Raw genomic sequence first — 20743 nt, forward strand, 5'->3', positions numbered from 1 at the left:
CCGTTCTGCATGGCCTTTCTTAAAAATTAAAATGAGAAAATTCAAAGACAAGTACTTACCTTCAGCGGCACGGCAACTGGAAGGATCAGGATAAAGTTTGTGTGGATTTTTTACAGCTGCAGGAAAATGTAAACAATTAATTTATATAACATGAATATAGCCCAATTTGCTTTGTTTTCTGCTTTCATAATTTATGTTCAGTGTCCACAAAATTATTGTAATTAGCCAAGAAGCGGAGCTGGAGAGCAGAGATAACTTTATTGGACTAGGTCTGAGGGATAGAAATCTTAGTCAGTCTCTTTCCCAACAGAACTGGAAAGGACCTACAGGAAAAATAAAAAACAACAACAACAGGATTAGCACATAGCCAACTTGGTGTGTGGCAGAAGGAAGACCAGAACAGAGTAAGGAGTTTAGACAGTATCCAAGTGAAAGATCAATACCTATTTGAAGAGGACAACAGAAAGAGGTAGTTGAACGGACCCAGACCAGAGTAGATTAAGTCCCTTCTAAAAAGTGAGCAGTTTATACACATAAATATCCCCTTTAAATAGAAAGCAAAAATCAAATCATACAAAGTGGACTACCATGTACTCAATTTTAAAATTCCTTTCGTGCTATTACATACATGGCTGTAAAACTGACACTAATTTCTATATTCAGTTGCCATCTACAAATATGTATCAACTGTGAAATCAATCCCTTTTTTAGTGTCTGTTTAATAAATATATTGTTATATTTAGAAACGACAAAAAAGATCATTTTATAAAAGTTAAAAACCATAAAAATGTCACCCATTATTCTCCATGTAGTAGTAGTAGTAGGCATCCTTCAGTCTGCATAGACAATGGATCGCGCCCTTTACTTCTCCTTTTTGACAAAGCAAGCTGTTATATGTTACAAGTTCACACAAGAAAAAGGAGTTGAATCACATAAAAATATTAATAATCAATATTCAAGGTATTTCTAATACTCTTATTTTACATATAGCAACAATTTCATGTTATCATGTAAACATTTTCATACCTCCTGGTGCAGTGTACACAGATGGCTGATGTGACCGTGGCCTTGATGATGGTTTGACAGGTGGATCATTTGCCTAAAATAAATAGTTTAAAAAGTAAGAAAAACACACTTTACTAGCAAGTACAGATTAGTGTAACTGAAGATCTGGAGATAGTCCAGAAGAAATTAAGAAGCACCCATCACCTATTGTTTCTTGATATCATTATAAATTGTAACGATAAATTTATAAATTTACAAAATTGTAAAACTAAAGATGGATTTTGATATATCTGCACAATAATTTGCCACAGATTTATACACATAAATGACAAGTGTTACTGCTAGATGTTTTAACATGAAGGCAGAAAATTCATTTTATATATATTTTTCTCAGTAGCATCAGATGTTACATCTAGACAGATAATGTTGTCTAGATATAGATAAAATCTCTTCCCTTAATTCTCAATGTCTTCCAAGTGATTAAATAGGATGTCCCAATCCAAGTGTTGTGCACAAAAGAAGGAGCAAAACCACTGGTTTGGTCCAAATATTCTTAAGAACATTCTTCTTCAAGGACAAGCTGTAACTGAAAAGCACATTTTGATTTAACTTTTCTGACTGCAGCGAATCAAATACATATATGTCCCTCTAAGCTGTTTTCCTTCTTGGAAACAATATGATGAAGAATTATATTATTAGATTAGAATATGCAAAACTAAAGTTAATAAGGTACGTCCATAGAGGAGGTTACCAGGCAATGCTGAAGAGTAGAAAATAGTATATCCCCCAACAGACACCTTATCATTCCATTAGTTATAATCAATAACATAACATAGCCAATGACTTCCATGTGCGTACCAGCAATATTAGGATTAGATGCAATTATAGAAGGAAGGAATTAGCAGCAGAGAGCTGATATGGAAATGCTATATGCAAACCTTCCTTTGTTCCCTTGCTGCTCTCCTTGCACTGTATTCCTGCTCCGCATTTTCATATTTTTCAGTAAAAGAATCCAAAATTTCATACAGATCTTCTGACTGCACAGGACGAGGTACATCACCAAATAAAATGGCACTTGCTCGAATATCTTGACCATAAAATCTAGCACAAAATTTGTATTAGTTGTATTAGTTGCTTTAATCATCATTTAATCTATATTTCTAGTTAAACCAACAGTTTAAAAGACTCCCTGTGTATTTTGCCATTTCAACATGTTGTATAAATAACATTTACTTGATTCCTAAAATTAACTATCCATGAGGGAATGGCAGAAGTTGTTCTATGCTCAAACAGGGAATAAGGTATGGGGAACAGACTGATTTAATTAATTACTTCTTCAGCTTAATTTTTACCAATATTTTGTTCCAGCTCATTTTTTAATTAAAAAACATGGTGGTGCAAAAAAAAAAAAAAAATGAAACACCTGGATTTGTGTGTGTGTGGTATGTGCACACACGTGCGCACATGCTACCAGATTTCAGCTGCAGGAGCACCTGCTGAACTCAAAGGCCACAGCTACATGAAGCTGTACTCCTGGGAGCTCCATGCTAATGAGCAGTCTTGCAATTGCAAATGGCTGCTTATTAAAATAACTGTGTGGCTAATTAGCATAGCCATGTGAGATTTCGCTTTCAGCAGAGGGGGCAGTAAAGAACCCGTGTGGACGTGCCTCTGCCGGCTAAACTTCCCTGTCACCAGTCCCTTATCCTTGAAACTGGCAACACAGGGTGGTTTAGCCGGCAGAGGCATGTCCACATGGCCTCTTTACTGCTGGCAGCCCCCTCTGCCGAGAGCAAAATCTCATGCAGATATTCTTATTAGCTGCACAATTATTCTAATAAGCAGCCATTTACAATTGCGAGACTGCTCATTAGCATGGAGCTGCTGGGAGTACAGCTCCATGTAGTCATGGCCGAAGTCAGCGTAACACATGAAAAGAACAATGATTTCACAGAAACCATCCAAAGCTTAAAGGGCTCTTAATGTGTCCATTTTAGCATTGACCACAATAACTTTGAGTAACCATAGAAAGTTTGCTAAAATTCTTCCTCAGTTGTGATTACAGATTTTAAAGTGTCCTTTCATATTAGAGCAACAAGAGAGACTGGACTCTCAGGGTATGTCGACAAAGCAGAGTTATTTTGAAAAAACAGCCTAAAAAACACAGCCTAAAAATGCAACCTCTATTTTGAAATAGCGGTTGGCTTATCTTGAAATTGGTAAATCTCACTCCATGAGGAATAGCGCCTATTTCAAAATAGCTATGTGTAGACAGGGAATAGAGCCTATTTTGATGTAAGCCGTAGTGCGTGTAATGGCTCTATTTTGAAATGGGCTCTGTTGTGTGTATAATCTATTTTGAAATACATTTTATGCGTAGCAGTGTTATTTTGAAATAAGCTATTCCAGAAAATGTCCTCCGGAATAGCTTATTTTGAAATAATGCTACTGTTTAGACATAGCCGTAGTAATATTCAACAGCATCCATTTTCACAAACAACACCTCCACTGAAATGTTTGATATTTGTTTCTAAGCATGTACAAGTAACTGCTCACTGAATGGCCTCATTCATACACTTAACATTACTTTAGTGGCCTAATTCATAGGTCACTTGAACCTTTAGCTGTGCCAGTTCCAAAGGAAGGGCAGGTTCATAACCTCTTTTACACCCTCCTACGTGCCTTGCTTCTGCTGTACAAGGAGAGAATCTCCTTGAATACCTCCCCACATATCTTTCACATGCACTGACATAACATCCCATTAAAGCCATGCTTTTTAAGAATATGAATTAATGCCTTTGCTACTTCACAGTTTACAACTAGTACAGTACTTTAAAAAAAAAAACCTACTTTTATAAGGATGGGAGATTTTTAGAAAAAGGAAATTTCAAGTTTTGTTTCCAACTCAGACCAATTTGCTTTTAATGCAATTTTCAACCAAGTGCTCTGAGTCAAACAAGATTTCAAACCTGTAGCATGAGAAACCTAAATTTCTTTGCATTTTAGACTGTGGTAGCTTTTTCACTGAAGGTTTTCACAAGGAAGATGGGTAGTCATCTGTCTTTCATGAGTTTGAGGAATCCAGGCATTCATCTTGGATGATTTACACACAACAAATCCTACCTATTCTGTGTAGTCCTTCTAACCCTTTGTTTCTATGATTTTGAACAACACTTACTTGCGATTAGTTTCTTTCCTTTCAATTAAACATGTTCCTTCTAAAGATACGCCAGCAAACAATCCTCGTGATTTGCAGTACGTATAGACAGCAGCTGAGCTCCGTACAGCAACGTCACCTTCCAAATTTCTACAAAAGAGAAAAAAGGTATGACTTATTAACATTTTTCATTTTAATAATATAGATATGCAGATTTAAGCTGCACCCATGCATTCACCTGTAACTGAAATATTTTTTACCTACAGGTTGTAACTAGCATTTGCTTTCTGTCTACCTGTTCCTTTTCCTTCTCCTCAAACATCTTATTTTCACTGAAAGTTTTAACAAGTGTAAGTCAATGAATTATAAATTTAAATTGCCATGTTTTTAATGTTATCACGCAACTCAATATTTTATACAACTTCTGTTTCAAAAATAAAATAGCTAGTTGCCATATGTGTGCTGTTTGAACTGCAGTTTTCTAGAACACTGATATTCCAATTCTTTGCACACAATACTGGTATCAACATTTTATTGTTATGCTGGGGAACAGAGCAGTTTGCAGGAATTTTGCTTTGCAAGGGAAGATATAGAAATACAGGAATTGCAATACCAAGGTCTATCTAATTCAGTATCCTGTATCCACCAGTCATCAATACCAGATGATTCCAAGCAGGGGTTTTGAATCTGGAGTCTAAGTACCCTGATGGCAACGAGCAGGTTTCAGAGGGCCATAAAAACAAAAAAGCAGTCCAGTAGCACTTTAAAGACTAACAAAATAATTTATTAGGTGGTGAGCTTTTGTGGAACAGACCCACTTCTTCACACCATAGCCATACCAGAAAAGACTCAATATTTAAGGCACAGTGAACCAAAAATAGTTAGGTTGACAAATCAAAAAAATTGTAATCAAGGTGGGCAAATCAGAAGAGAGGGGGTGGGGGAAGTCAAGAGTCAGATAAAATGAAGTATGTAAAAGAATCCTTGTAATGGGCCAGGTAATAGCTGTCCTGGTTCAAACCATGTGTTAATGTGTTGAATTTGAATATAAAAGAGTTCCACACTCTCTCTCTCTGTAGCGATCCTTAAAGTTCCTTTTCAGTAAAACACAGACTTGCAGGTCATTAACATAATGGAGTGGGCCATTCAAGTGCTGGCTGAGTCAGGAGCTTTCTGATGTCTGTTTTGTGTCCATTTATTCTTTGTTGACAAGTGTTTACCGTACGTGGGCATTGTTGGCACATGATTGCATATATGATGTTAGTTGAGGAACATAAGAATGTGCCCATGATTCCGTGAATAATCTGGTTAGGTCCAGTGATGGTATCTCCAGAATAGATATGTGGACAAAGTTGACAATGGGGCTTGTTGCAAGGAAAAAGTTCCAGGGTTGGCATTATTGTGGCGTAGCCTGTGGTTGCTGGTGAGAATACTCATAAGGTTGGGATGTTGTCTACAGAAGAGAATAGGCCTGTCACCTAGGACCTTCTGGAGTGTGGCATCCTGATTGAGGATAGGTTGCAGGTGTTTATCGATGCATTGCAGTGGTTTGAGTTGGGGGCTGTAAGTAATGACCAGTGGTGTTCTGTTGTTGGTTTTTTTGGACCTATCTTGAAGTAGCTGGTTTCTGGCTATTTGTCTGGCCCAGTCAATCGTGACCAGCATTAGATTTGCTGTGGCACAGGGCAGAAACCTGCAGCCCCACCAGAAAGGGTGGAAGACTAGGGCCCTGAACCCTACCACCTGTGGTTGAATTTGAATACAGAGCAACTTTGCTTTGTTGGAGCCCTCAGTGGCAAGCAACTGCCCGGCTCACTACGCTGTAATTCCAGCCATAACTTTTATATAAAGGAAAAAAACAAAAACCAAACCTAAAAAACCCCAAAACCCAGTTGTTCTGACACAGGTGGGCTGTGCAGTTTTTATAGCATGTTGTAGGGGCCTGAAAAAGAAAAAAAGGTTGAGCACCCCAGCTTCACAGGCAGATGTGAGACCCTTGCAGTTGTGGAGGAGGCTTGGTAACCATTCCCAGCTTCTGGTAAAGAGAGGCTAGAGATAGTAAAAGCACAGTGTGGGGTGCCTGCCCTTCCTGGTTCACAGCCATTCATTCAATGAACTTATCTAGTTCTTTTTTGAATCCTGTTATAGTCTTGGCCTTCACAACATACCAGGAGGCTGCTGCGGGTTAGGAACCAGAGCTCCCCAGCAGTGAGGGCCAGAAGTTGGAGCCCCCATCTGCAGCACGAAGTCAGGACCCTGAGCCCCTGCTTGCCCCATAGCAGCAGGGGCTGGAATGCTGCCATGTAGCTGGGATTCGGAGCTCCTTGACAGCAGGGCTGGGTGTTGGAGCCCATGCCTGCTCCGTGCAGCAGCGGGGTCCAGGAGGCTGCCATAGGGCTGGGAGTTGTAGCACCTGACTGCAGCAGCTGGGCCTGAGAGGATGCTGCGGGCCTTAGCTTGAGCTCCTCCTTGCCCTGTGGCTGTGCAGGGATGGGGGCCTGAGCACCTGCTTGTCCTGCAGCAGTGGAGGCTGGACACTGCCATGGGGCTGGGAACCAGAGCCCCCTGGCAGCATGGGGGCAGGAGTTGGAGTCACTGTGTTCCCCACAGCAGCAGGAGCTGGGAGGCTGCCATGGGCAGGAAGTAGAACACCCCCCTGCATTGGGGAAGGTGGGTTGGGGAAACAGGGGCTGGCTAGAGCCCTGTGGCAGCCCCTGGGAGTCTGGGCTGGTGCCAGAGCCCCACGGTTGAGAGGCTGGTCTCTGAGCACAGCCCCGCACTTTCACGTATCTTGCCAATTCTCTTGTTCAGGACCTGAGTGTGCCAGATAAAGGAGGTATAATCTCTACCAAACAAAAAAAACACAACACTGGTCAATCAAACAATAGTTTTTGCCACAAAATTACTGAGCAGTTTGTTAGAATAAACAAAGTAAAGCTTGCAAGTATATTTAAAATTAGACTACTTAAGTAGTCTTTTGCTAACACATAATTTTAAAAATTTTATTTGAATTTTATATTTTAATGCTACTTACCTCCCCAAAGGCCCAATTGCCACTGTAAAATTTCCTCCAAGTGTAAGATTGCCGCCTTTTGCAAAAGCTTCAACTGCTCTTTCATGGTTCAATATTATCACTAAATCTGACACCTACAAATGAAGTAAAAACAACTGTATCTGCTATTTGAAAGTTCACCTATGTCAAAAAGGTAAAAACGTGCAAAAACATGAGATCAGCACAAATACAAGAGGATATAAAACATTTTCTGGAGTTAGCCAACTTCAAGATATTCTCCCAGAGAAAAATTAGACTAAAACTCAGCACTTTTATTATTACTCTTCATCATTTAAGTATTGTGGCAACTTGGTGGATGACTAATGGTGTTTTTTGTTGTTACTGTTCCTCGTCTCCTCTTTGTCTACCATCAAGGAAGAAAGGAAATGGAAAAAGAAAAAAAAAGCCATTGAAAAAAATATTAGGACTGTCAAGTGATTAAAAATATCTCGTTTAATCACACAATTAAAAAGTTAATCATGATTAATCAAGTGATTAACTGTGCTGTTGAACAATACTAATTTATTCTTAAAAAAATAGCTTTTATGTTTGTGGAGAAAAAATACTTGAACATGGGTCAACCTTAAGGGACTAAAGCCGATAAAGCTAACAGAACCCAAGGCTTATTTCTCTACAGATCTCCAGATTTGAAAATCAAATCTCCTGGTCTTTGAATGCTTGGGGTTAGCAATATGGCAAGAGTTGCAGCATGCACTTTCACCCAATGTCCACAGGATTTCCTGCAAGTGCTAATCCTACAATGAAATGTGCTAATATAGACCCACGCAGAGTCCTAGGACAGGAAAAAGACCATTCTCATGGCAGGACCAGGATTTCATTTGGTATTGTGCCTCCAGAAGAAGCCACTTTCTGACACAGGAAAGTGAACCAGCCAGCATGAACCTGGCATAGGTGTGGGGACAGGCATAAGGGAAATTCATACCAGAGACTTGGGAGCTGCCAGCATCTAACCTGAATCATAATGCTCCATTAACCATCATTCCAAAGATACCGGTATGCTCCCCAGACCTTTTGAAAAACTTAATCATAACTTCTAAATTTATTGAGAGTTCTCTTTAGCTTCTTGAACAATATATTGCACCTTCACTACTGTATTCACATGGCTATCATTCTGCAAGCCAGCAGTTTTCTTAGAGTTAATTCCAGCACTTCCACCCCTCCCCAAGTACCCATTAAATTCATTTCCAATCAACACACAAACCTTTTGTTATGGGTGGTAAAAGGGTGACAAACCTACAAGTCAGGGCTTGCAAAATTAGCATTTAAATGGTCTAAGGGAATACAAAGCAATCTCTACTGCAGTACAAAACAAAGTTGAATCTCTGCTTTGGATTACACAGTCTAAGGCACTGGGAAGTATAAAAAGTAACACTGTCAATTAACTAGTACTAATGTCGTTAATTTTTTATATGTTAAGTCTGCCCTAAGTTAATTACAGCCCTAAAAATATTAGGACAAATTTCAGAAAGAAAATCTTTTTAACACTACAACCTGTTAGGCAGTAAAACAGTATCTGAAGCCCTGTCAACCGGAATATATAAAACTGAGACTGAACTATGTACTACTAAATAAATCCTAAGGAACAGGTTAGACGACTTTAATGTTTGTTGCCACTCTAATGTTTATGGTTTTAGAATTCTAGGATCACAAAATAAATTTCTTTAACAATACACAGATCATTTAAAACTATGGTAACATATTAACCTTGCAAAAGTCATATTTGACTAACTGAAATATAAGAATGGATTGATTAATTTGAAATATAATAATTATTCATAATGTTGGACTGACTACATATATAGCAATAGAAAATTCAATCACAGCTTCCTGAGTGACTGGCCTTTGGGGAAAAAACACCTCTAAAAACAGTCCTTTCTTTAATACTTCTGTAATGGTAAGGATTCTGTCAAGTTCAGAACTACATAACAAAAACACACTACAGAAAAAGAAAAACTCTTCTAGAGAGGCTTGGAAGAATTTGATTCTCAAAATTTTGACAGATATTTTGATGTTGATTTAAAAGATCGTATTGATTTTAACGTCCGCTGTTGTGGAAAGGTATGGGGTTCTGACTATTTAATGAAAAATGCTGAGATTCAAAAGTTAAAGCTTTGTAACCTTTTAAACAAACGTCAACATCACATCTAAATATACAAAGCAAATACAGTATTCTTAGCTCAAACAACATACTTGTTTGTACTAGTCTATTTGCACAAGCCTACTTCAAATACCTAAACTACTGAAGTTTTTATTCTAAGAAAGAAAGAAAAAAAAAGCATTGGAGACACACATCTTCTAGAACTGGAAGGCACCTCAGGAGGCCATCCAGTCCAGTCCCCTGCCCTCCCGGCAGGACCAAGCACCATCCTTAACATACCTAAATGTCCCAATCCCTAAATGGCCTCCTCAAGGATTAAATTTACAACCCTGGGTTTGGCAGGCCAATGCTCAAACCACTGAGAATAAAACTCAAGCAGAATTTCTCTTGCTTTGCTTATCTGTAAATTCTATGATCATCAATGCAATTTTTTGTCAATTTATGTAAAGTTGACATTTATCATGCTTGAGCAGAATTTAACTATGAAAAAAAGCTAGTGGACCATAAAGTGTGCCAAATGAGAGGTCACTGCATACATGAAAAGTGTACCAAGATACAGCATGAGGTAGGGTTGAGGGAATTTCTGGAAGTACTATGTTGTAGTTTTAACACCTTTCAGCCCTACTTCTGCATTTATTGGCTCACAAGCACTTTGATGTTGAATAGTAACAGAGAGGTAGCCATGTTAGTCTGTACATGAACAGAACAAAACAAAACAGCAGAAATAACACTTTAAAAGACTAACAATGATTTCTTCGGTGATAAGCTTTCATGGGACAGTCCCACTTCATTGATCTGATGAAGTGGGTCTATCCCATGAAAGCTCATCACCGAATAAATCAATCTGTTAGTCTTTAAAATGCTACATTTCTGCCGTTTATTTTTGTTGTTGTTGTTGTTGTTGAAGTGCTTTGATGTGTAAAACTATGTTATATTAGCATTACAGGAAGAAAGAGAATCGAAAAAGGGAAAGAAAAAAAGAAAGTCCCGTGTGGCCACAGAAATATATAAACGTATGTACATACTATAATTCCAATGATAAGGCATTTTTTCTAGTCCTGATACCTCATGCACACCACACTTACAGTTGTCCCTCTGTCACAAACTGTAATTTTTTGCACTGCTCCAAGACTCAACACAGCAAGTCCTGAGCCTGAAACCAACGTAAATTTATAACCTTTACTGATAATTGTATTTGCAAAGCCAGTAAGACCAAGGATCAAAATATGTGATTTTCTCTAGAGATCACCGTAAGAAACCTTAACAAGTTTTAAATTGGATACCTCTCACTATACCAGATAATGTTTCACTGCTGCCACTGACAAATTTATTACTTTATTTTTCTAAATGTTCAGAAACAGCATGCTCTAGTTAGGAGCACACTTTCAGTTGATGTATGCTGAAATAAGTCATTTATACATAAAATTTAAATTTTGTTAATATAATCCATGTGCCTAATGTACTTTAATAGTTTTTCACTTATCTCAATTTAACTTTATAAAATGGCAGTTTTGCCTGCTTGTTGTTACGTAAGTTACCATCAGTTACCATTGACCTTATTGTACTATGTAGAGCCTCTTACCCTTTAGCTCTCACAGCGATCTCATTTCACTTTATCTGCAAACATAACCTGTGGCTAATCCTATTAAATCCAACTACAAAATCTTCTATTATCTTCATTTTGCCTCTTCATTACAGGTACTATGTTTATTTATCAAACAGACCATTTGCTTCTACTCTTTAGAAATGCATTAATTAATGCTTAATTGTACTTCAGTTAACTAGCAGAGAGATCAGATAAGTTCAGCTAACAGAGAGCGAATAATGTACCCTATTCATGGCTGGATTTTTAAAATCCCATTCAAATATATTGTTTTATGAAAACATGTGAAACATTCATGCCGTATATGAATAACTGAAAAATAAAATTCATTTGAGGCTCACGAGGGATAGCTCAGTGGCCTGCTAAACCCAAGGTTGTGAGCTCAGTCCTTGAGGGAACCATTTAGGGATCTGGGACAAATAGGTTTAAAAAAGGAAAAAAAAAAAAGTGTGTGTGTAGGATGATGCTTGGACCTGCCCAGAGGGCAGGGGACTGGACTTGATGACCTCTTAAGGTCCCTTCCAGTTCTATGAGATGCATATCTCCATATATTATATTAAATTATTATTATATGTACATGAAACAATGCAGATTTCTACATATCAATGGATGTAGAATAAGGAACTCTACTTTTGTCAGATATTTAAAAACCCTTACCTCAATTCCAATTTCAAATCCACCACCAAGGCCAGCTATTCCTATTGCAGAAGGAGGAGACCAACCTGACCCACATAAAATAGATACTTATTACAAAATTTCAGTCATATCACCATTTAACAGGAGTGTGTTCTTCCCTACACAGAAAACATAGATCAACAAATGCCATGACATACTATTTTTCACATTTGTGTTTGACAAACAAATTTTCAAATTGAAACCTAAAAAATTACAAAGCTAAATATATTTTCTCTTGCTTTTAAAATGTGCCTCAAAATTTTCATCGCCATCCAAAACTGAGTTTGAAAAATTGTGTTTCAGAATAAAAATTGCTTTTCATGAAAGGCAACTGAAGAACTGTCAAGAGCAAGCAGATAACAAATGAAAACAGTGCTACCTGGGGAGAGTTTGTTTGATAAATAATATTGCAACAGTAACGAAAAACTCCAAATTATAAAACTGTGTCTCAATAGTTAAAAGGACATAGTTACTAAAAACAATACTGAACATTGGGAAATCCACTGTAATTTTGATTACCATTTCAAAGACACGCCTCAGAGACAGCACTGTTTACCTAAATAACCCTTACTGTAGGCCCACGGTCAGCAATTTTTTAATATCTATTAAGGTGATGTGTTTTCAAAAAACATCTTTCAAACATCATATATTTAGGTTCATTTTATCTTTTGGGTACTAAGGTTTATTTAAAAAGTATTGTAACAACACAGACTATCAGAGGTTTGAAAATATGAAGGTTTATGGAGTACATCAATATAGCGAAATTTTTTCTTCAGTTTTCTTTAGTAGTGGCCAAGTCTTTCTGCTACAAGTTACTTCTGTCTTCACAGCACTTTTGTAAACAAAGAATTAGGTCTCAAATGTGAACTCACCATAAGATTGGAAATCTATTGCACAGTAAATATTTTCATTAGCTAAGATGAACTATTTCATAACACTGTAATAAGCTACTGCATATTGAATTCCTAATGCATATTACCTAATGTCACTTACTGTAATACTTGTAACTATTGATTTTAAAAACACAAACAGCACTATTTTTAATTATAACTCAACAGAGATTGACAAACAAGCCTTGGCAGCCTTGTAATAGGACAGGAACGATGAGACATCCCTGAGCAAAAAGAAGTATTTTTCACCCAGAGCTGTAACCAGGGTGGGGCAAGCAGCAGTGGCCTAGGGAATAATTATGCAGGAGAGAAAAATGGTGCGGAGAAATTTCGCCAAAAAACAAGAGTGGGTGCAAATATGCTTGTTAACCCCAGCACTATAATACTTAGTTACATCTCTACTTCCATCGTTTCAGTATAGCTTTGTCTGTGATTTAGGATTTTGTTCTGACAGAATTTTTGACATGTAACTAAACATTGAACTACAGTCTCTCATCCTAACACAAGTCAAGAAATATTCAGGATATCACCATGCCAAAGGTAGAAAAAGTACCTAAAAAGTTACTTGAGTTAAAGTGTAGCTGCTGTGAATGGGGGGGGCGCAATTAAATACAAACCACCGGCGTCCATATGGAAAACTACTTAAGTAAAAGCATACACCCACTGCATCTTGATTGTACACTCATCCCTCGCTATACGAGCACAATTGGTTCCCAAATTTCTGCTCGTAGGCGAAAACTCATGAGCGACACAAAATTCCCATTAAAATATGTGTAAAAGTCTCCAATTTGTTCCAAGTGCTTGTAACTTGACATAAACCAGTTGAGTCTAGGTACTTTTCTGATGTACCAAAAACAGTAATATGGTTCTCTGTGCCTTAAATATTGAGTCTGTTCTAGTGTGGCTATGGTCCGAAGAAGTGGGTCTGTCCCACAAAAGCTCACCTAATAAATTATTTTGCTAGTCTTTAAAGTGCTACTTGACTGCTTTTTGTTTTGATAGTATATAGACTAGCACGGCTGCCTCTCTGTTACTATTTGACCTGCTCAGTGTCACACCTCACAGTATCGTTAGTGCCCACATAGATGAGAAGCATGGGATAGTAGTGAGAGGGCCAAGATAATCCTGGACAATGCCTCCGTAATGTCTCGGATATGGGCCCCCGGCAGACAGCATGCCTCCCGAGATGAAATGTCAGGGCGACAGATGGGCACCTCCGTCCCCCTCAGAAGAGACACCCCGACCACCACTACTCTACGTTGCCTCCTCGCAGTGGTGGCAGCACACTTCCCAGCCTTGGGGGTACGAAGCTTCTCCTCTGCTGTACCAGTGACTCTTTGTCTCCTGTATCACGTACAGCATAACAGTTTCCTAGTACCATGGTGGGAGGGTTCTGAGCAGGGGTGGAACACTGCCTACTGCCAGAAGTAACAAGCTGCCAGTGTCCACACTGATCTATCTCCTCCTCCACCAGTGGTTTATCAGCCATCTTGTACTGGGACAGTTACCTCAGCTGTCTCCACATGAATACTATCCAGGAACTGCTCGTGGAGTCAGATACTCCTCAACCTAGCTACCTCCTCCTGTAGCTCTCCCACCTGCCACCTGAGAGATTCCACCAGCAGGCACCTTTTACACTGGATTGTCCCCCCCAGCCTGTATATCAATAAAGTGGGAACTGCAAGCCACAGTCCCTGCAAAGACACACCAGGATCGGGGTAGAGGCATCCATGGTCAGGCAGACTGTCTGGCTACAGACACAGGTGGAGGAGACAGTAGTAGTGCCGGCACAGGTGTTGCAGGTCTTCGTAACCATCATAAGCCTTCCTCTGTCAAACTCCCTCCCAAACTCCTGTCTGCAGCTCCCTGTCCACTTTGTTTCCCTAGACACTCTTGCCTCTGTCTTTAAAAGCCTGCTGGCCTATGTCAGGCCCACCCCTCTGAGTCACACTGGGGAGGGAGGCTGATCAAAGGCAATCAAGGGAACAAAGGTCAGGCCCACTCCCCCAACTGCCACAGAAACTGAAACAAACTCACCCACTTGAAATCAAAATGGCAGTTGAAATTCAAACAGTTAACCACACTCACTCACCCGAAAAGCCAGCGCTCTCACCTGGTAGCTTCTTCAGTGGCAGGATCACTTGCTCTCTTGCTCCTGAGGCCCCCTGTTAGAAGCTCCCTTTCCCCTCCTCCTTCCATCTTCTGGGGGGGGGAACTGCTGCTGCCCCCCACTTGAGCAGCCCACCTCTTCATCCAGCAGCTGCTGCATCCTCACCCCCCAGGAAAGGTAAGGGGCTTCTTAAAGCGGCAGTTGGGCCCCCTCCACAAGCCTCCTTCTGTGGAGTGGCTTGGGAGGGCTGAGTTTGGGCAGAGCCCTTCTTCTTCACCGGGGCTCCAGAGGGGTGGCTGCATAGCCGGGGTGGGGTGTTAGGGTGTGCCCCTGCCCCACCCCTGCAGCCACCTCCTCCCTTACTGCCCCCCGCACCCACACCCAGCCGCCGCTGGGGGCCCCTCCTCCACCCAGGCCCCCTTCTAACCAGCTGCCCCTTCCTTCTCCCCCTGGTTTCTTGAAGGCTCTGCAGCAGCTGCTGTGGGCCCCCCCCCGCCTCAGGCGCACGTGGGCACCCCCCATTCCCCCCAGGTTGGCTGTGCCACCCCTCCTTCCCCCCACCTTCACGTGCCCACGCCCCCTCCCCCCCTTTTTATTTTCACTTTACCTAAGCGCCTGAGCCCCCCCGCCACCACACACGCATAGACTTTAATCCCTCACATCCCAGTGCAGAAAAGGAGCCATCTTACCATCTTGTGCTGGGAGTAGCGGCCATCTTTGATTTCACCTTCCCCTGACCTCACTGCCCTTGCTCTGCCCTTCCCCCATCTAACTGGGTCCTCAGCCCGGCCAGTGGGGGAGGGGCAGCCATGCCTCCATCCTTCCTTCCCTCCCCTGCTCTCTCTTAAAGGCCCCCACACCCAACAAACTTCCCCCATCTTAAAAAAACCCACCACCATGCCCCCCACACCCACCGGAGGGTCATCCGGTGACCCTCTCCTCCCCTCGTCTTCCACTGTCACCCCTCCCACCCCCGAAACGGCAGCCCACTCATCCAGGGCTGCCCAAGACTCTGCCGCCATGTCGGCTGAGGGCGCAGGCTCCGGGGCTCCCACCACGTCCGCCGCGGCGTCCTCCAGCAACCCAGCCCCGAACCCACCCCCCCAAAAGGGCAGGAAGGGCCAGGGGAAAAGAAAGGGCAAGAGCCCCGCCCGGAAGGCTAACCCCCCTGTGGCGGGGACTCTCCCCCAGGCTGCCCAAGCACTCACCGCAGCCTCCCCTTCTCCCCTTCCCCCGCTCCCTCCACCACCCCGGGGGCCCCGACATCTCGGCCCCCAGGTTGTACGCCCAGGCGGCGGCCGCCGCCTCGCACCCTGCTCCGTCCGCCTCCGCCAGGACTACCATCCCCGACGGTCGCGGCCCCTTCCCCGCGCTCACCAGGAGGCACGGGGTCCGCTGCCTCCTGGTGGCTGCCTCGCCCCACGTGGAAACCTACGTGCGGGCGTTGGCACGGGTGGTGGGGTCCGCGGCCGTGGTGGTGGCCTCGCAGATGTTCGGGAAGATCGTCTTCTTCCTGGCTTCGGAGGCCGCCGCCCAGGAGGCGGTGGAGAGGGGCCTGGCGGTTGGGGGCATGCACATGCCCCTGGAGCCGCTGGAAGACCTGGGCGTGCGGGTGGTGTTCTCGTCCGTCCCGCCCTTCCCTCCCAACTCTGCCCTTCTGCCTCTCCTCACCGCCCTGGGCCAGCCTTTGACGGTCCTGAGTCCCCTCCCCCTAGGCTGCAAAGACCCCGCCCTACGGCACGTGCTCTCATTCCGCCGGCAGGCCCGAGTCCAACTGCCGCCGGCGGCAGCACAGGGTGGGGTGGCCCAGGAGGAGACTATACTGGTGCCCTATCAAGGGGCCCAGTACTGGGTCTTTTACACCCTGGGGGGGGCCCAGTGCTTTGGGTGCCGGGCAGCGGGGCATGTCCGGAGGGATTGCCCCCTGGCCTGGCACGAAGAAGAGGAGCCCGGGACCTCCTCCGACCCGGGGGGCGTCGGCCACGAGACCGGCGGCGCCCCGACCGCGACAGGCCCTGGGACCGCCCCTCCTCCTTTAGGCCCGGACGGATCCATCGCCGCTCGGGCATTGGAGGGCGCCCGGCAGCATGGTGCCGGGAGAGACGAAGCGGGCGCCGGCGCCCGAGCGGGCACAAAAGCCGGGCCCGTGGAGGAGAGGGAGGCAGGGCCGGCGGCAGGACCAAAAGGCGGCCCACCCCAGGGCGGGTCGCCCCTCTCCGCTGCCGCCCCACCCCCCTCCTCCCTCCCTCCTTGTCAGCCCTATCCCCTGGCCCCTCCTCCACTACCGCCCAGCCCGCCTCCTCAGAGGGCTGGGTATTGGTGGGGGGGGAAAGGAAGAAAGGGGGTACGCGCGTCCGGCACCCCACCCCGCTGAAGGACGGGTTGGAGGTGCTGCGCAAGGCACCCAAGAGATCCGCCAGCCCCGTTCCACCCGCCGAACCCCCGGCTACCAACCATCTGCCGGGGGCAACAGAGGTTGCCGCCGCAGTGGCCGAGGAAATTAACACCCCCTCGGCCCCGGAGCCAGAGCCAAAAGAGGCCGAGACGACCCTTCCTGTGCCCGCGCCCTCCTCCGACACCCCTCCGGCCGCTACCCAGGCGGCTGTAACGGAGCGCCCGGAGGAGGTGGGCCCCGGCCTCGCCCTCCTTCGCAGGAGGTCGAGGCCCTGGGCCTCACCCCGGTGGCCCTGGATATGGAAGGCCTGCCATTGGAGGCCTGTGGGCCGCCTATGGACTCTCCACTCCCCCTCTCCCTCTCCGCCTACCAGCGATTCCCTGACTGCCACCTCCCTCTGCCCTGAGCTGCCCCAAGGGGCGACACCTCCCTCCCTCAACTAGGGGCGACCCCCTGGCGGAGGTCGGCCAGCCCCCGGACACCCCGGGGAATCAGGGCTCCCCTTGCACCCCCCCTTCGTCCCCGGAACTGAAAACCCCGACCTGCCGGCACCTCCCGCTGAGAGTGCCGGCACCTCATCCTCCACGCTGCCATTGCCTGAGGAAGCCCCCCTTCTGGAGACCCCCTTGGCCCGTATTTCTACCCTTGCTCCCACCTTGGCCTCACTGCTTGCCACCCCCACCATACCCGCTCCCGGCCAATGCCCCGCTCCAGAACCCGCAATCCCCCCCACTCTAAACCCTCCCCTTCCTCCTCTCCCCCCACTCCCTCCTTTCCCTCCCCCCCACGACCCCTCTCTTCCCCCACCGATCTCTACCTCCCCTGCCCCCATCCCTCCTCCTCCTTTTTACCCCTGCCCACTCATACCTGCCCCCGAGGTCGTAACCCCTCAGGAGGCCCCTCTTGCACTGCCCTCTCCCAGCACCTCCGGGGCTGCTCTCCCTCCGCCGCCCTCCCCCCTCCCAAACTCAGGCCCCAGTCCCCACCCCAACCTCTTCTCTGGCCGGGGGGCCCGAAAGAACATGAGGCCGACGGGTTCTCAAGACTGCAAGACCTCAGCACCCCACGCGCTGGCGGGCGAGATGCGCCAGTTCTTGGAGGACGTTCGCGGCTCCAAGAACAAGGTTACTCTCGCCCTCCAGCGCTGGGGAGACTTTCACTCTGCCCTGGAGTCCGCGAGGGCCCTTCTGAGGAAGGGCAAGGGGACCGGGAAGAGGGACGCCGCGGTCTACCAACGGGCCCGTGGCTTCCGTGACGCCCTCGTCACCTTTGGCGTGGCTCACGGCTTGCTGCGTGGCCCCACGGGAACCGCCGGCGCTCCCTCTGGCGAGGATCCTCCCCAGCCCTCCAAATGGCGCCGTTCATCCTTGCCACACTAAACGTCAGGGGCTGCGGGTCGGGTCTCCACAGGTGCCGAGTGCTCTCCTTCCTCCGAGAGTGGGGGTACTCGGTCACCTTTCTACAGGAGACCCATACTACTCCAGCCGCCGAAGCCAAGTGGCGGCTGGAGTGGGGAGACGGGGTCCACTTTAGTCATCTCTCAGGCCACCGGGCCGGGGTAGCGACCCTGTTCTCCCCAGACCTGCAGCCTGAGGTGCTGGGGAGCGTCGAGGTCGTGCTGGGCCGCCTGCTGTATCTCCAGGTGCGGGTGGAGGGGCTGCCTCTCCACCTTGTCAACATCTACGCCCCGACACTCGGCCCAGAGAGAACCCCCTTCTTCCGGCAGGCGGCGGCCTTCCTCGACACCATCGATCCTCGCGAGTGCCTGGTCCTCGGCGGGGATTTCAACTGCACTCTCGAGGAGCGGGACCGCACGGGGACCAAGAAGTGCCAGGCCGCTGCGGACGTCCTCAGGGAGCTCATTAACCATCGCTCCCTGGTGGATGTCTGGCGCAGCCACCACCTGGACGAGGACGCCAGTTTCACCTACGTCCGGGTGGTGGGCCATAAACCTGCACACTCCCGGTTGGACTACATTTACATCTTGCGGCACCATCTCTCCCGGGCCCACGCCTCCAGTGTACGGCCGGCCCCCTTCTCAGACCACCACCTGGTGGCCGTGAAGGCTTCCCTCTTGCCGGGGAAGCGGGGGTCAGCCTACTGGCATTTTAACAACAGCCTGCTGGAGGACGTGGGCTTTGTGGCGTCCTTCCGGGAGTTCTGGCTGGCCTGGCGCGAGCAGCGGCATGCCTTTCCCTCAGCACGGCGGTGGTGGGACCTGGGAAAGGTGAGCGCGCGGCTCTTCTGCCGCGACTATACCTCAGGGGGCCAGCCGGCGGCGGGATGCGTTGATAGGGCAGCTGGAACAGGAGGTCCTTGAGCTGGAGAGGCGTCTAGCCACCAGCACTGGAGATCCATCCCTCTGCGGCACGTACCAGGAGAAGCGGGACGAGCTCAGGACCCTCGACGCCCATCGGGCACAGGGGGCCTTGGTGAGGTCGCGAATCCAACTCCTCCGGGAGATGGACCGCGGCTCCCGCTTCTTCTACACCCTGGAGAAAAAGAGGGGCGCCAAAAAACATATCCTCTGCCTTCTGGCGGAGGATGGCACCCCTCTTACGGATCCGGTGGAGATGCGCGAGAGGGCTCGCGCCTTCTACGCCGCCCTTTTCTCCCCGGATCCGACCGACGCCGACGCCTGCAGGGCGCTCTGGGACCAACTCCCGTCGGTCAGCACGGGCGACCGGGACCGGCTAGAGCTTCCTCTCACTCTGGCCGAGCTCTCGGAAGCCCTCCATCTCATGCCCACCAATAAATCCCCGGGCATGGACGGGCTGACCATGGAGTTTTACCGCGTGTTTTGGGACGTCCTTAGCCCAGACCTGCTCGGCGCCTGGGCCGAGGCCCTGCAAAGCGGGGTGCTCCCCCTCTCGTGCAGGTGTGCAGTCCTCAGCCTGCTACCCAAGAAGGGGGACCCCCGCAACCTCAAGAACTGGCGTCCCATCTCGCTCCTCAGCACGGACTACAAGATCATTGCCAAAGCCATCTCCCGTCGCTTGGGGTCCGTGCTGCAGGACGTGGTCCACCCCGACCAGACCTACACCGTCCCAGGCCGCACCACCCTGCATAATTTGTTCCTGGTCTGGGATCTCTTAGAGCTTGGGTGTAGGGACGGCCTGTCGTTCGCCCTCCTGTCCTTGGACCAGGAGAAGGCGTTCGACAGGGTGGACCACGGGTATCTCCTGGGCACCCTGCAGGCCTTCGGCTTCGGACCCCGCTTCGTCGGGTTTCTCCGGGTGCTGTACGCTGCCTCGGAGCGCATGGTCAAGCTCAACTGGACCCTGACCGCTCCTGTCAGCTTCGGACGGGGAGTACGACAAGGCTGCCCGCTCTCAGGACAGCTGTACGCCCTGGCCATCGAGCCCTTCCTCTGCCTCCTTCGGCGAAGGTTGACGGGGTTGGCGCTTCCAGAGGCAGGGCTGTGGCTAGTCCTGTCGGCGTATGCCGACAACGTGCTCCTTGTGGTCCAGGACCCAGGAGACCTGGCGCGTCTGGAGGCTTGCCAAGCTATCTACTTGGCAGCCTCCTCCGCCTGGGTCAACTGGGTCAAGAGCTCTGGCCTGGTGGTCGGGACCGGATGGCAGAGGAGCCGCCTCCCACCTGCGCTTCAGGCCATCCAGTGGAGCGCGGGTCCACTGCTCTATCTGGGCGTCTTTCTCTCCGCCACGCATCCCTCTCCGCCGGAAAACTGGCAAGGCCTAGGAAGCAGGGTCGCTGAGCGGTTGCAGAGGTGGACG

The 20743-nt window shown here is 47.2% G+C and overlaps 1 protein-coding gene across 3 annotated transcripts in view; it reads right to left on the reverse strand.

Annotated features, from left to right (window-relative positions):
- SH3YL1 (SH3 and SYLF domain containing 1) overlaps nucleotides 1-20743 on the reverse strand; it is an 86346-nt gene that overhangs the window by 40278 nt on the left and 25325 nt on the right. For 2 of the 3 annotated variants that reach the window (XM_074991203.1, XM_074991202.1), the window contains 6 exons: nucleotides 11594-11658; nucleotides 7197-7309; nucleotides 4184-4312; nucleotides 1944-2106; nucleotides 1027-1099; nucleotides 60-116 (listed from right to left, as the gene is read on the reverse strand). In XM_074991203.1, the coding sequence (XP_074847304.1) occupies nucleotides 60-116; nucleotides 1027-1099; nucleotides 1944-2106; nucleotides 4184-4312; nucleotides 7197-7309; nucleotides 11594-11658 (600 nt within the window). The remainder of the gene's footprint in view (nucleotides 1-59; nucleotides 117-1026; nucleotides 1100-1943; nucleotides 2107-4183; nucleotides 4313-7196; nucleotides 7310-11593; nucleotides 11659-20743) is intronic. The other variant, XM_074991204.1, reaches the window with a different exon arrangement.

The sequence above is a fragment of the Carettochelys insculpta genome, chromosome 3, assembly GCF_033958435.1.
Source record: "Carettochelys insculpta isolate YL-2023 chromosome 3, ASM3395843v1, whole genome shotgun sequence".
Lineage (NCBI taxonomy): Eukaryota > Metazoa > Chordata > Testudines > Carettochelyidae > Carettochelys > Carettochelys insculpta.